The sequence below is a fragment of the Drechmeria coniospora genome, chromosome 01 (genome assembly GCF_001625195.1).
Source record: "Drechmeria coniospora strain ARSEF 6962 chromosome 01, whole genome shotgun sequence".
NCBI classification, from domain to species: domain Eukaryota; kingdom Fungi; phylum Ascomycota; class Sordariomycetes; order Hypocreales; family Ophiocordycipitaceae; genus Drechmeria; species Drechmeria coniospora.
Window position 1 is genome coordinate 6,605,610 of NC_054389.1, and position 14,195 is coordinate 6,619,804.

General features: G+C 62.1%; 4 protein-coding genes across 4 annotated transcripts; 2 read left to right on the forward strand and 2 right to left on the reverse strand.

The window, feature by feature from the left end:
* Positions 1-10: 10 nt before the first annotated feature.
* DCS_01710 (60S ribosomal protein L20) lies at positions 11-892 on the reverse strand (the record flags this gene model as incomplete). The annotated part of the gene is made up of 2 exons (XM_040799042.1): positions 11-829; positions 887-892. 2 exons carry the CDS (start codon positions 890-892, stop codon positions 11-13), a joined length of 825 nt encoding a protein of 274 aa, XP_040659925.1.
* A 2,447-nt stretch (positions 893-3,339) lies between these two features.
* On the forward strand, positions 3,340-4,521 carry DCS_01711 (uncharacterized protein; the record flags this gene model as incomplete). Its single annotated transcript, XM_040799043.1, has 1 exon — positions 3,340-4,521. One exon carries the CDS (start codon positions 3,340-3,342, stop codon positions 4,519-4,521), a length of 1,182 nt encoding a protein of 393 aa, XP_040659926.1.
* Positions 4,522-5,136: 615 nt separating this feature from the next.
* On the reverse strand, positions 5,137-5,725 carry DCS_01712 (uncharacterized protein; the record flags this gene model as incomplete). The annotated part of the gene is made up of 2 exons (XM_040799044.1): positions 5,137-5,349; positions 5,597-5,725. 2 exons carry the CDS (start codon positions 5,723-5,725, stop codon positions 5,137-5,139), a joined length of 342 nt encoding a protein of 113 aa, XP_040659927.1.
* Positions 5,726-10,084: 4,359 nt separating this feature from the next.
* DCS_01713 (GTPase activating protein) lies at positions 10,085-13,882 on the forward strand (the record flags this gene model as incomplete). Its single annotated transcript, XM_040799045.1, has 1 exon — positions 10,085-13,882. The coding sequence occupies one exon, from the start codon at positions 10,085-10,087 to the stop codon at positions 13,880-13,882; it is 3,798 nt and encodes a 1,265-aa protein (XP_040659928.1).
* Positions 13,883-14,195: the final 313 nt, after the last annotated feature.

The window sequence follows — 14,195 nt, forward strand, 5'->3', positions numbered from 1 at the left end:
GATGTCGGCGTCATAGCTCGCCACGGTACAGCATCTCGGCCCTCCTCCTGCGATCCTCCCTCGCCTGCGTCTTCTTGGGTCCCCATCGGGCCATTTTCCGATCCAACTTGCTCCTGAGCCAGTCGAGGTGGCCGGCCGGTGCGGGGGCAACCATCTTGACGAATATGGGCGAGCAGTCGAACTTTTGCGCCAGATGACCGACGCTCCACTTGACGGGATCCTCGGATCTCAGACGCTTCATCTCGGCGATGTCCTCCTCCTTGAGGTGATAGGTGGGCTCGCGTCTGTGATAGCGCATCACGGGCGGAAGGTTGGCTTGCTCCTCGCCCGAGCCGAGCGCCGCCGCGTCGGCACCTCCTCGCATGCGCAAGAGGGCGAGCCGACGGGGGTCGTCGAGCGGGAGGAAGAGGAAAGGCGTGTGGGCGGGCGAGGCCTCGGAGGCTGGCGGGTTGTAGATGATGGAGTCGGCGGCGGGGAAAGGGGCGGAGCGGTCGGGAAGGAAAGAGTCGTGCGGCGCTATTTTGAGCGAGCGTTTCGTGCGAGCCGTCGTCTTGTGGCCGCGGGTGCATGTGAAGGGCAGGAGAGAGGGCGTGGAGGAGGAGCGGAGGTTGAGCAAGCGCGCTGCCGGCCGAACAAGGGGTCGCAGTTCCATGCCGGGACGAGTCTGAGCCGCTGTCGCGCGGACAGGGGCGGAATGGCAGCTCGTCGCAATGCGTCTGAGAGGACTCGACCTTTCGACAGACCTGGATTCGACGAGGCGGGGGCGAGTGGCCGCGTAGAAGAAGAGGGTCAAAAGTTTGTCGCGTGATGGGAGCTCCGAATTGCTTTGCTTCAAGTTTTCACAAGCACGATGCTGGCTTCTGCTTACTTAATCGTGGAACCTCACCCGCATCATCTGCGGAGCACTAGTACTTAAGTACTTGTACTCCGTACTGTACCGGAGTACTTACTGTACGGAGTATTCTGTACGGAGTATCTTGTTCACTTGACACCAAATACTGTACAGTACATGAAAGTATAGAGTTCTTATTACTTGTAAATTAGTAGTATTAATATTCGTACGTGTACTTTACGTACAAGTGCGGAGTACTGTTAGTTGTAAATCTTGAAGGCCCATGTGTAAAAGGCAGTTCTGCGCATGTGTCATGTCACGTGATACATGGTCTCGGTGATACACCATCGTGTACAGATCTTGCACGACGAGCAGGGACTAGTATTACATGTTACAAGTACACATGTTGTTGCATATGGTACATTAGATAATACGTACGGTAAGTACGGATACTACGTACGGAGTAAGTAATTAAGTAGTAAGTAGTTAGTTGTACTGTAGGTGTCGGCGTACAAGTAGCTTTAGGTGTTGGTGTACAAGCAGTTGCACATGTAATCCGTACTGTGCTGTAAGTAAGTACAACTAAGTAAGTACAGTTTCAAGTACAACCAAGTACTCCGTACTCCGTACAGTATCCGTAAGTAAGTACAGTAAGTACTTGCTCAATTCCGGAATAGTCCTAGTCTCTTTGCAGTGCCAAACTCGAACCTCCCTTATACTAGGAACTAGCAGGTACGCAACCGTGCAGTAAGCAATGTTTCAGAATTGTCTGACAGGGCTTCCCAAAACGACCATGGTGTGCTGCAGCAAGTACCTACCGAGTACGGAGTACATGCACTCCATACCTGCCCTGTGCACGCAAGCAAGTACACCTACACTGACGAATACATCGAATACACCTTCAGCAAGACTCCGTACCCAGCACGAGGCACAGGATCGACGCACATCAGACTTGACGAGCGCATCAAACTTTGCACCGGCCAATCATCCCCGCGCGCCTGTTGGCCGGCGAGTTCTCTCACGAGCCGGGGTGTCCGCCATACGAATGCCGAGTACGTCTCGTTCTTCGAGGAGTAATCGGCCATCACGACACGGACCCAAAGGCTGACGGCGGATGACAGGAAATTCTCTTCACGCGCATGGGACCGACCGTACGATGCGTGTGCCGCAGATGTACCAGCCGGGTTGCCCAGGGTTGCACGCTGTAGAGCCCGCAGCAGGCGACGAACTAGTGCCCACGTATGAGTACAGATTGGCATGGCGAGTGCCTGAAAGTACCCCTACGGATTGGTGAGTAATACGGAGTACTGTACAGATGGTCGAGGAGCTAAATATATCGACCAGGGCGCTCTCCCTGCCCCTGGCATGGCATCGTTAGCCTGCTTGCGTACGTACCCCTACCCATACGAAGGTATGCAGGGTTTTATTTTTTTCATTTTTTGCCACGCATGATTGCTGCGTGCATCCATCGTTGCCGGTACCACCGGCAGCTGGAAGGGACTCGTGCTGTACTTGGTTGGGTAGGGTCCGACCGACCGCCTACCTTGGTGGTGCCAACATTCGTTCGACCTCTTCACGCCGTATTCGGTGACGTGCTTGCGTTCGTCGTCAGCCCCGTCGGCAAGGCGGCATCGATCAATCAGACACCTCGTCGTCGTCCGTCTCCGATGGTCCGACCGTTCATCGATCCTCTCGGTATTAAACTTGGCCCAATCCCAGGCCGTCCGTGACGGCAAAGCGTCAGCTGCTCGTCCGTCCCCTCCTCGCACATTACTCGCACGCTCGTCCCGCCGCTTACCATTCCTCGCACCCACGCACAGCCGGAGCCTATTCATCTTCATCTCTACCTCTCCTCCCCCCCCCCCCCCCACCTCCCCCCTCGGGCGTCGGATTTTTCATCCCCTCGCCATCGACGACGGCGGCATCGCCATCCTTCCTTTTCGACTCCCCCAGAGAAGGTCCATTCCTCCCGCCTCGGTCCCTCGCACGCCGCTTGCCCCATCTCGATCCACTATCAGCGCCAGGCGGGTCCCTTGCCCAGCGCTACAGCGGCGGCCCCGTCCGTCGCCTGCCCTGGCACCAGGTGCTCCGTTATAGCGTACGAACAGGTGCCTGATAGTTGCTCGCTTACCTCGTCGCCACCGCCGCCGGCAACGATCCATCCACGGCGATCCTTCTGCTCGACGACGCCTCCCTGTCACTCGAGGGCAGCGGCGAATGACGGATTGAACCCTCCGCTCACCGGTCGGTTGCTCCTCGAAGCTCAACCGTTGTCCCCGACCTTGGGCTCGACTCGACCATCCTTCGGCTCGGCCATTCATCCGTTCCTCCTCGTCCAAACCGTCGTCTCGTCTCTCTCGTCCCCGACGACCGACGACCACCGCCCGGGCCGCCTACCTACCTAACCCATCTGCCCTGCCTGCGTCGTGGTCTTGCTCTTTCGTCGGCCGGACATTGGTGGCCAAGGAAAACACGACGAAACAGGTCGCCGCCTCGCCCGCTCCACCATGAGTCTCGCCGGGGCACCGTCGCTGAAGAGTGGCAGAGACGGCCACGACGACCGAAGCATGCCCGAGGACGGCAGCTACGACAGCTCGACGCCCCGCGCCCTCGGCGGTCTCACCGAGGCCGAATGCGAGGTCGTCGACGGCAAAAGGCACGGCAAGGGCAAGAGGCGAAGCCTTTTCGGCTTCGGCAAGAAAAAGGCCGAGGCTTCGTGCAAGCCGGGCTGCGGCATGGAAACGCCGCCGCTGTCCAAGGAAGGGTCGAAGCCGTCGTCGGTGCACGACAGGCCTGCGCCGTCGACGCGGCACACAAACGGCTCCCGCGCCGAGCTCGGTCCTCCGCTCTCGCACCCTTCGTCCCCGGTCCGCGGCCTGTCCTACTCGCCCCGGGTGCCGTCGCCCGCGAGCTCCCAGATCTTCGAGCGAGACGTGCAAGACGGCACGGTGCTGAAGCCGAGCTCGCCGGCCATCCCGACGCACATCCGGACGGACAACTACATCCCGCCCGTGCTCGACGATGCCTCCGAGGCCATCACGAACCGCAAGCTCGACCCCGACGCCGTCGAGATCGTCACGCACACGTCCCACCAGCCCGCGTCGGTCACCGTCGCCGGCATGGTCACCGCGAGCAGCCCCTGCGAGCAAACGTCGAGCGAATGGGCCGCCGAGCTGGCGTCGTTTGCCGACCGCGTCGGCCTGTCCCCCGACAACGCGTCCAACTACGGCTCCCTCGACTCGGCCGACGTCCGCCGGCTGTCCTTCATCTCCTTTGCCGACGTGGTCCAGGCCGAGCACTCGACGGGCCACGCCGCCACCTTTGGGTCGCGCGAGAGCATCCACATGGCCGGCCTGACGTCGATCCCCTCGGCGCTGCTCAACCGGTCGCCGTCGCCGATCCGCTCGCCCGTCTCCAGCCAGGAGCCGGGCACGAGCCCGCCGACGAGCAATCCCGGCAGCGTGCTGGGCGTCGACGCGAGCCCTCCTCGCAAGCACGCCGCCGTCGGGGCCTGTGGCGGCGGCGGCGGCCACGCCAACCTCGCGACGTCGAACGACCTGAGCATCGAGACGATGAGGCAGGCCCTACGACGGACCGGAAGCACCGACTTGAGCAATTTCCGGACCTTTACGGGCAGCGCGCCGACCAGCATGCCTGCCAGCCCCATCGACGGGCCTGCTCCTCACTGACGGGCCTGCCTCTCGCCGACTGGCCGACGGCATTTTTTCTTCCACTCCACTCCCTCGCCGGCCAGCGAGCTTCGGGGATCGTGTTTCGATTTTGATAGGGTAGGAGACATCATGAACTTTCAAGACGCTTTGGCGGCTCGGACCGAGTTGGAGCCGCGTGCGTGCTGCTAGGCGTCCGAGGTATTTTCCTGCAGTGCTATGCCATGCACCCACACATTTCTTTTGCTTTTCGGTATCTACATGGAAGAGTTTTGTCAACTCTTGTCGGGAGGCACGCGGCAAGGTCGCGCCCATCGGCCACCCGAATGCTCGCCTGCCGCGTCATCGGCTCCCGTCGGTCGTGGCGAGCGCGAGCGAGGGCAAAGATTGCATGGGTAACACGAGCGAGCGTTCGCCGAGGGCAGATAGCTTGTATATTCGATTAATATACGGTGCTGTCGTGTATCGATGGAGGGCTGGCATCGCCTACAGGGGTCGTCGTGTTCACGGCGCAACGCGATGCCAGCTGTGTCAAGTAGAGCGCGGCGTGATGTGCCAACAGAGATGCCACGGTGCAGAGGTAAGCAAGCATATGCAACCGCTTCCCGATTTGGCCATCGCTGCTCATGCAAAGTGTCAGCGGCTCGCCACCGGTGACCGACGGTGTTCGGCATCGGCGATGACGGCTCGGAGGCCCTTTCGTCTCTCCGGTCTGGTCACCGGCCAGGCACGCGCTGTGGACTCGGCATCGTCGTTGGTTCCATCGGACATGCGCGCCGAGCGGAGAGACATGGGTTCCGCATCGTGGTTCATCGGGGACACCCAGCCATCCTTGGCAATCCCTTTCCTCTACGTCCCGTCACAGTCGAGGGCGAAGAAGGTTTCGAGGAGAACGTCCCCACGTGGGGAAGGGGACGATGAGCAGGGCTTGGACATTGGACAATGGACGTGCAGGGGCAGGCATGAAGGGCGTGGCAAAAGCCCCCGTGATGGCAAAAATAAAAAAATATGAACGAAAAAATAAAAAGGCAGGACGAGAGAAGCGACACAACGGTTCAGGACAACAGCGACGGAGAGCAACAGAATCAGGCATGACCTGTTCTCTCATGGCCACGGGCTCCCAACGGACAGCTGAGAGAAGGGGCCTGCTGATGGGCTCCGTCTCGGGTCCGCGCTGAGTCTGCCTCGGGCCCACGCTCTTCTCGCTTCCGTGTTGTGGCCCCATGGCGGACGCATGGAAATGATTCCGATGCTGATCTCGGAGTCGCAGGGGAGGGTGGGGGGGGATTTCGAGATGGACGACGTCGGGTGTGGTTGGTGTTTCGTTGGACCTCTCATGGCCGTTTCGCACCTCGGGCTCGTCGGCTGAATGTGTGCGGCAGGTGGACTCCTCCTAACGTGAAACACAAAGGCGGGGGTATTTGCCTTTTCGCTTCTCTCGAGAGCACGAGTGTCGCCTGCTTCTAGCTCCCTCGTCGTATCCGTCCGAGCTTTGGCAGGTGAGTGAAAATGGCGAGCCCAAGCCAGCGAGAGGAGAAGAGAAGGTTTATCGTTTGGTACCTTGGCTGGTTCGCTGACGGGGAGGTGCCGCGCCACATCATGTCAGACGGATGTACCTACAGCACTGTACTGTACGTGCGAGTGCCTGGTACAGCGGGCGCTCATAGCAATGATAGGGGACGCGGCGTACCTGTAGGTACCACCGCATGAGGGATTAGCGCACCTGCTACTGACGACGGCCTGGTGTCAAGGTTTGAGCTTTGGTGGATCCCGAGGGCCAGCGCTGCCAGCCATGTAGAGTACAGGCTCCAAGGAGGTGCCAAGTTGGTTAGTATTAGTAATATTACTAGGTGCCCACATACAGTGCAGTACCGCAAGTATAACTGTATCCTACCAAGTAATCAAGTACTTGCATGTACTTGCGTGCACTCCGTACTGATGACAACCTCATCGGGAGTTGTTGCCACAAGCAGAGCGCCGTACTCGGTGATTGTACCTGTAGTTGAACATGTACAAGCACTGGGCGGCATGCGTACCTTGGCACGTATCTATTGTACTCCATAATAATACTCCGTACTTGCCGTACGAATGATGGCTGCCGTGGTACAAAGCACATGTCCGTCCATTCGTCAGTCGCTGGAAAGCAGCCTCTCTCCATGGCAGACCATGGTCCGGCGCCACCATCTGCAAGCATCATCTCCAAGCGACGCCTACTTCGGATCGGTTGGGCTTTGCAGCCGTCGTGTCGAGAGTCCGATCCAGACTACCATGTCTGGCATCTCCAAGGCATCGTCCGCACGGGTGTTTGACGAAAGGCCTCCCCCGCTTGGCCATGGGAGCAGAGCGTTTATCTGCCTGCTTCCGCCACTCCATTGTCTCTCGAAGTGCATGCACAGGCAAGGCAGCCGGAGACTCTTGGTACGAGGAGAGGGTTGTGGCAAGAAACCTCGTGCTACCGAGGCCGATGGGAACAGGAACCAGAGCGTGCAGCACGGCGAGTGCGCTGATGCGCCTACGTCAGCTCCCCGTACGCCTGATCCGTATGGGCCCACGAACAGCATGGCCGCGGAAAGTGTACCTTTGGGAAATAATGAATATTGTTACTGCTCCGTGCCCGAAACGGTGCTTGCGTGTCCTGGCACGTGTAACATGTACATGTACCTCCATAAACCCCTCTGCCCCTGCGTTAGTACCTGGTACATATACGTAGCACTTCGATTTGTCGTTGCATTGGTACCTTGAGCTGTGCACGTTACTCGTCACATGTACGTACCCAGGTCGTACCTAGCCTTGCGTGCGTACGGGTGGAGCAGCCGCTAGCGGAATGCGGGCTCAGCGGGCGGCTGGGGCGGACGAACGATGCGGATAGCGGCTGGGTTCCAGGGCCATCCCAACAGGACTGCAGTGCATGAACGAGCACAGTACTGTACCTAGTACTTACTTACTTACTTGCTTGCCTGTACGAGTACGAAGTTGTACACCCACGGAGCAGACGGGTGCAAGAATCAATCTGCTTCGTAATTACTCCGTACTTGCCATGCTGTACTTGCGTGTACGTACACTTGCTTTCTCACAAGTACATGAACATGTTCTTAGTATGCTTACCTGAAGCAGGATGGTGTGCAACTAATACTTTCAATCGCTGTTCACTCCTGTACCTGTGCTAGGTACCTGCTAGGTAGTACCATCGACTTAGTGTCCTGCGATACGACGGCAGCAGGGATCACCAGCATGTCATCGTTCATGTCAACGTCACGCGGCGCCACGCACCCAGCTCGCACTCAGCACGCACCCAGCACGCACCCAGCACGCACGTACTTCCCATTGCCAGCACGTACATGATCCCGTGGTTGCTGACACGGCGACGTACCGCCATGGAGCGTGTACATTCGTCGTCGCAACGTGGCGCAAACGCTTGCCAGCGGCCGGATGAGGGAGTGACGGAGTCATTCGGTCGGTGCATGTTTGTTGTTTACCTGCAGTGTCGGTACCAACACTGTCGGTCGGTGCGAGTGCAGAGAAAATCTCCGTCGTCGTCGCTCCGCCTGCTTCTGGCCTCGCGCCTTGGCTTTCGCCGGCGACGAGGAAGCGCAGCGAGCCCAAGGCCCGGCGGTCGCACTACCGCCGCTCGCCAAAGCTTATCGCCTCCATCCAGCCTCGACGCGGCCTAGCCCTGGAAGGCCAGTTTCTTCCGGCCGACTTCCATCGACGTCCTTTCGCCCCTCATTCTTCCTTCCCTCTCGCCCATCCTCCGCATCCTCCTCCCCCCCGGCATTGCGTCGGCGAGGACGGGAAATTGCCGCACAAACGCGAGCACCGTCCAGGCCCTGCATCCACCCGTTTCCAGCGGCACGGCCGCTCAGGCCGGCTCGACGTTGCCTCGTGCCCAAGTTCATGCCGGCCCTGCAAGTGCGGACGAGGGTTGGCCTGTCATTTTTGCTTTCTGCGAGAGCGTACGACGGTCCAGGGGCCACGGCTCCCGCATCTGCCCCTCGGACGCCTCGCCCAAGGGCCGCGGGCCCGTACTTGAGTGTTCGTAGGTACCTCTGGTGCCTTGAGCAGGTATAGTGCCAGGCTCCGGCAGCCAGCGTAGCTGTCTGTGCACGGCCGAGAGGAGGGGGACAAAATGTCATCGGCAAGGACTGCCGCGGCCGTGGTGCCCGTTCGTTTTTGTCCCGGGCCTGACGAGAAGACCCTGCACGGGTGATGGAGGCGTCGTGTCAACCAAACCATAACGGAGACGGGGCTGGCTTCTTATCTTCAACGCTGCCACCCACGCACCAGTACGTGAGGCCGGCCCATGAAGACCATGTGGGGACGGTGGGGGGGGGGGGGGGGGGGGAGGTCCATTGCCTCCGACGATACGGCAGGGCGCACTCGCACACGAAAACCCCAAGGAAGGCGACGGAGTTGGAGATCGAGTGGCCGTCAACGAGGAACCAGAGGGCATGCTGATGACGAGGGTGACTGACGGTTAGTGACGGTCAGCGAGAGCAAGGGTGACTGACGGTCGGGATCGGTCAGAGACGGTCGGCGAGCGAGGCGTGAGTGCGGGCGAGGTCGAGGACGAGGACGAGGCTGGCATCTGCCACCAGGCTGGCAGAATGGTGACTGCGGTGCTCGCGGAAGTGTACTGTCGGTGTGCAAGTACCCGCTACCGCGGTGACTACCGGACGGAGAGTACATGTACTTGCTGGCTTCGGTGACCGCAGACACCTACGGGAGCAGCACGCAGCGAACCTCGACGGCCCAGCGGGCCCTTGCCACTAATGTCCGCTGGCGGGAGGGTTACGGAGAAATACTATTACAGTACCTACAAGACGGGACCAGTACTGCTACCTGCCTGTGCTACACTCGGCCGTACCGTGTACGGTACTAGCACGAGCTAGTCCAGATCGACGCCTCTCCACCCAGACGTTCCCCGCTCCTCTCAATCCACCACGACGGGCGAAGCGAGCCACGAAACGTTCACGGCTTTGACTAACGACACCAGAAAGCTCTACCATCGCCGATACCAAACTCGCCATACTTTCCCTTCCCTCCACACACCCTGCCACTTGCCCCGTTTGCCATCCCCGACTACCCGAATTCTCTCTCTCTCTCTCTCTCCCCCCCCCCTCCCTCCTCGGTGGCACCTCCTCGGTGGCACCAGCTGGACGACCTCGTATGCGCCATCTGCCTTCTCCGCCGAACCGCAACGCTCGGGACGACTTTCAACTTCCGCAACTCCCTCGGCTGCTGACATGGACTCTGCTTCGTCCTCCTGCTACCCATCGTGACGTGACCAGAGGGTACGGCCTAGGCGACAGCCAGGGCTCGAGAATCGAATCCATCCAGCTCGCTCGCCGAGCCGTCAACGCCAACGCCCGCGGCCCAGCCGACCACCACGGCAGCCGCCAACCCACGCCGAGGCGACACCACGCCTGACACGACGTCAGGCGTCGGCGAGCACGCCCGACGCCCGACGCTGCGCGACCGCCCTGCTGCCGTCGACGACGACGACGACAAAGGCTAGCTCGCCCTTCGATGCCGCACGACGACGTGGATGCCGCCCGGACATGGCATGAGTATGAAACCCTCCATCATGCAAGGACACGCCGCCCTCGCCCGCGCCGGCGATAGCGAGTCCGACGACTGGTCTCGCCTCCAGGAGCAGCAGCACCAGGCGGCCCTCTCCCAAACCCTCGAGCTGCAGCGCCATGCCCACCGGCAGCTCGCCACCGTGCCCCTGCCCGATCTTCCCGAGGTGCCCCACGACTCGACAGAATCGCCCCCCCCGTCGGCGACGAGCAACCGATCGCCGGCCGGCACCTCCCCCATCTCTCCCAGGAGCGGCCCCGTCGCCCGCGCCGTCACGCCGGACAGGTCCGACGCCGCCGCGCCCGGCGCCAACGCGGCCGACTGGGATGGCCTCTCGCCCCTCAGCCCCCGCGAGCTAGGGTACTCGCTTCAACCGGGCTCCCCTGGCGGCGCCCTGTCGCCCGCGGGCGGCAGCCGAAGGCAGGGCATGGTCTTCAACGACACCTTTGCCGAGTCCTACGATGGCGCCGCCGGCAGGTCCCCCACCGTCGCCTCCCACTATCGGAGAAAGTCCAGCGGCCAGACGCGGCCGAGGACGAGGACCATCGACACCTCCATGCTCCTCCAGCGAACCGCCACCGGCCTCGACCACCGGCTCCGCATCGGCAGCCTCGGCGTCTCCGCCTCGCAGCCCCTGTACGACGGTCCGAGGTCGCCGGCGCTCCCCTCGCTCGACACCATCGGCCACTCGTCCCTGCCCTCGAGCCGGTATCCCGAGCCGCCGACGCCCTCCAAGACCAAGGAGAAGCGGTCGAGCAAGCGGTCGCTCAGGATCCAGCCGCACCCGCCGTCGCCCGGACCGGCCCCCATCCTCTCCCCCGTCGCCTCCGTCGATTCCCTGCCCTCGCCCGTCATGGCCAAGGAGCCGGCGAGGCTGATGTACCTCATCAAGTCGCTCAAGGGAAGGATGCGCGGCGAGATCGAGTACCAGGCCGACGCCGCCGCCGGCTGGAAGTCTGGCTTCGCCTACGTCGACGACGAGCGCGGGTTCCTCATGTGCAACCCGGCCCAGAACCACGGCGGTGCCCAGTTCGTCACCCTCATCGCCGACCTCCGCGGCTGCCGGGTCCTGCCCGTCGAGCTCCCCGACGCCGACTTCGCCGAGCCCGGCATGCGCTGCCTCGAGCTCGTCACGGCCGAGCCCCAGGTCATGGGCGAATCGATCCTCCTCCTGCGTCCGGCCGCGGCGGACGAGTGGAACCTCTGGCTCGCCGCCCTCCTGAGCTGGCAGCAGGTTCGACCGATGCGCCCGAAGCTCGTCCACGGCAGCTCGACGAGCCTCGTCACCCCCATCCGCCCGGGCCTGCGCCGCCAGGGGCACTCGGACGACTCCAAGAGCTCCAACATCATCAAGGTCGGCACCATCATGCTGTGGGACAAGGGCCCGGCCACGATGCCGCGCGACATCTCCCACCGGTCCTCGACCCGGGACCCGCACTCGCCCGTCGCCTCCTGGAGGGGCGTCTCGTGCATCCTTCACGAGAACGGCGAGTTCAAGCTGCTCATGGAAAACGACGTCACCGTCCTGTCCGTCATCGAGCTGTCGCAGCTGTCGCGCAACGCCATCCAGCAGCTCGACCACACCGTCCTCGACGAGAAGTTCTGCATAGCCATCTTTCCGCTGTACGCATCCTCGGCGACGCAGCTCTCCATCTTCCGTCCCGTCTACCTCTCGCTCGACAGCCGCGTCTCCTTCGAGGTCTGGTTCGTCCTGCTTCGCGCCTTTGCCGTCCCCGACGTCTACCGGTTGGGCGGTCCCGACGACGATTTGACGCACGAAATCGGCAACGACGACGACGATGACGACGCCGCCCATCGGGACTGCAAGGAAATCTTCCGCATCGAGAAGAAGGTGGTCGTGAGGGTGACGGAAGCCAAGATCAAGGCCCGGCCGGTGGGCCTGGAACCGCCGCCGTCTCCCAAGCTCGAGCAGGACCCGCTGGTGGGCAACTATCTCGCCGAAGTCATGGTCGACGGCGAGATGCGGGCGAGGACGACGACCAAGACGGCGACGAAGAATCCGTTCTGGAGGGAGGACTGCGAGTTCGAAGAGCTGCCGCCGACCGTCACCGAGCTGACGGTCATCCTGAAGAGCGTCGACGGCGATCTCGAGGGCGCGGCCAAGAACAGGCCAGCCCATCCACGGGAGACTCTGTGCGGCAGGGTGGACATTGCCCTCGACAAGCTCGAGCGCGGCAAGGACCACGAAGAGTGGCGCGAGATCGTGGACGAGAGGCAGGTGCCGATGGGGTCGATGCTCATCAAGGTGTCGCACGTCGAGATCGTCGCGCTCCAGGCAAAGGAGTACGAGCCGCTGTCGGAGATCCTGCACCGGTTCCCGTCAGGCCTCACGACCATGATCTCGGCCGCGCTGCCGGGCCAGCTGCGCCGGCTCTCGGAGACCTTTCTCAACATCTTCCAGGCGTCGGGCTCGGCGAGCGACTGGCTCACGGCGCTGGTCGAGGACGAGATCGACGGCATCGGCAGCCAGGCGTCGATCAAGAAGTTCCGGTACAGCAACCGGATGAAGTCGAACGAGTCGACCGAGTCGGCCGCCACCGACCGGGAGCTGCTCGTCCGGGACATGAGCAAATCGCTCGCGGGAGAGGCGAACCTGCTCTTCAGGGGAAACTCCCTGCTCACGCAGTCGCTCGAGTTCCACATGCGCCGGCTCGGGACCGAGTACCTCGGCGAGATGCTGCGGCGCAAGATTGGCGAGATCGATGGCCAGAACCTCGACTGCGAGGTCGACCCGAGCAGGCTGCCGCAAAACGTGCACGGGTCGGAGCTCGAGCACCGATGGAGTCGTCTCATCCTCGCCACGACCGAGGTGTGGCAGTGCATCGCCAGCTCGGACGAGCAGCTGCCGGCCGAGCTCCGGCACATCCTCAAGTTCATCTGCGGCGTGGCCGAGGACCGCTACGGCGACTTCCTGCGGACCGTGACCTACACGGCCGTCTCGGGCTTCCTCTTCCTGCGCTTCATCTGCCCGGCGATCCTGTCACCAAAGCTGTTCGGCCTCACGCGCGACCACCCTCGACCGCAGGCGCAGCGGACCCTGACGCTCATCGCCAAGGTGCTGCAGAAGCTCGCCAACATGTCGACGTTTGGGAAGCGGGAGGAGTGGATGGAGCCGATGAACAAGTTCCTGACGACGCAGCGCGTCGTCTTCCGCGACTTCATCGATCGCGTCGTCGGCATCCCGGCCGACCGAGCCGTCCAAGGCGTGCCGGCGAGCTACAGCACGCCCATCACCATCATGGGCCGGCTCGGACCGGGTGCCCGAGAGGGCTTCCCGACGCTTCCCTACCTCATCGACCCGGCCAAGAGCTTCGCGAGCCTCGTCAAGCTCTGGGTCGACGCGCGGCCGACGAACTTGAAGGATGACCAGGCCGAGGGCGACCTCGTCCGCTTCGACGAGATCTGCCACGGCCTCCAGAAGCGGGCTGAAGTCTGCCTGGCCAAGGTCGAGACGACGCGCGCCGCCGAGGTGGCCTCTCGCGGGGCGGAGAAGCTTGCGGAAACCATGGAGCAAGCGAATCTAATCGAGGCCCTCAGCGTTCCGTACGGGCACGAAGGGCCACCGGGCAGCTCCGGAAGCGACGGGGTGGACGAGCTGAGACGGTGCAGCGACGAGGGACGCAGGCCAGACGGCAAGAAGTCGGGCGGGCTGCGTTACGCCCACAGCATAGCGGGCGGGCCCCTGCGGGCGAGGAACGGCAAGGTTGGGAGGAACATCCTCAGCGGCATCATGAGGATGGGGTCGAAAGCCGAGGGCCACGAGCCGAGGCATCATAAGTGAGCGGTGCCGCACGTACGACCGGTCATTCCCTGCCCTCGCTTGCCTCTGGCCTGCCTCTGGCCTGCCTCCATCCCTCTCACCCGGCGGGCGTGGGCAAGGAGCGCGTCTCATCGCACCGGTGTCCAAGTAGGGGCAGAAACGATACGGGCACTGGTCGAGAGGAAGGAAGCGAAGGCATCCATGAGGCTTTCTCCTTGTACGAATAGATGGTGGTGCTGTATGTTGTTTTGTCCGAGTCAGCAAGCGAGGAAGAATATATTGCCGTGAGTTTCCACCTATGGCCCGTCCGCTGGGCTGGCGAATCTCCTCCATT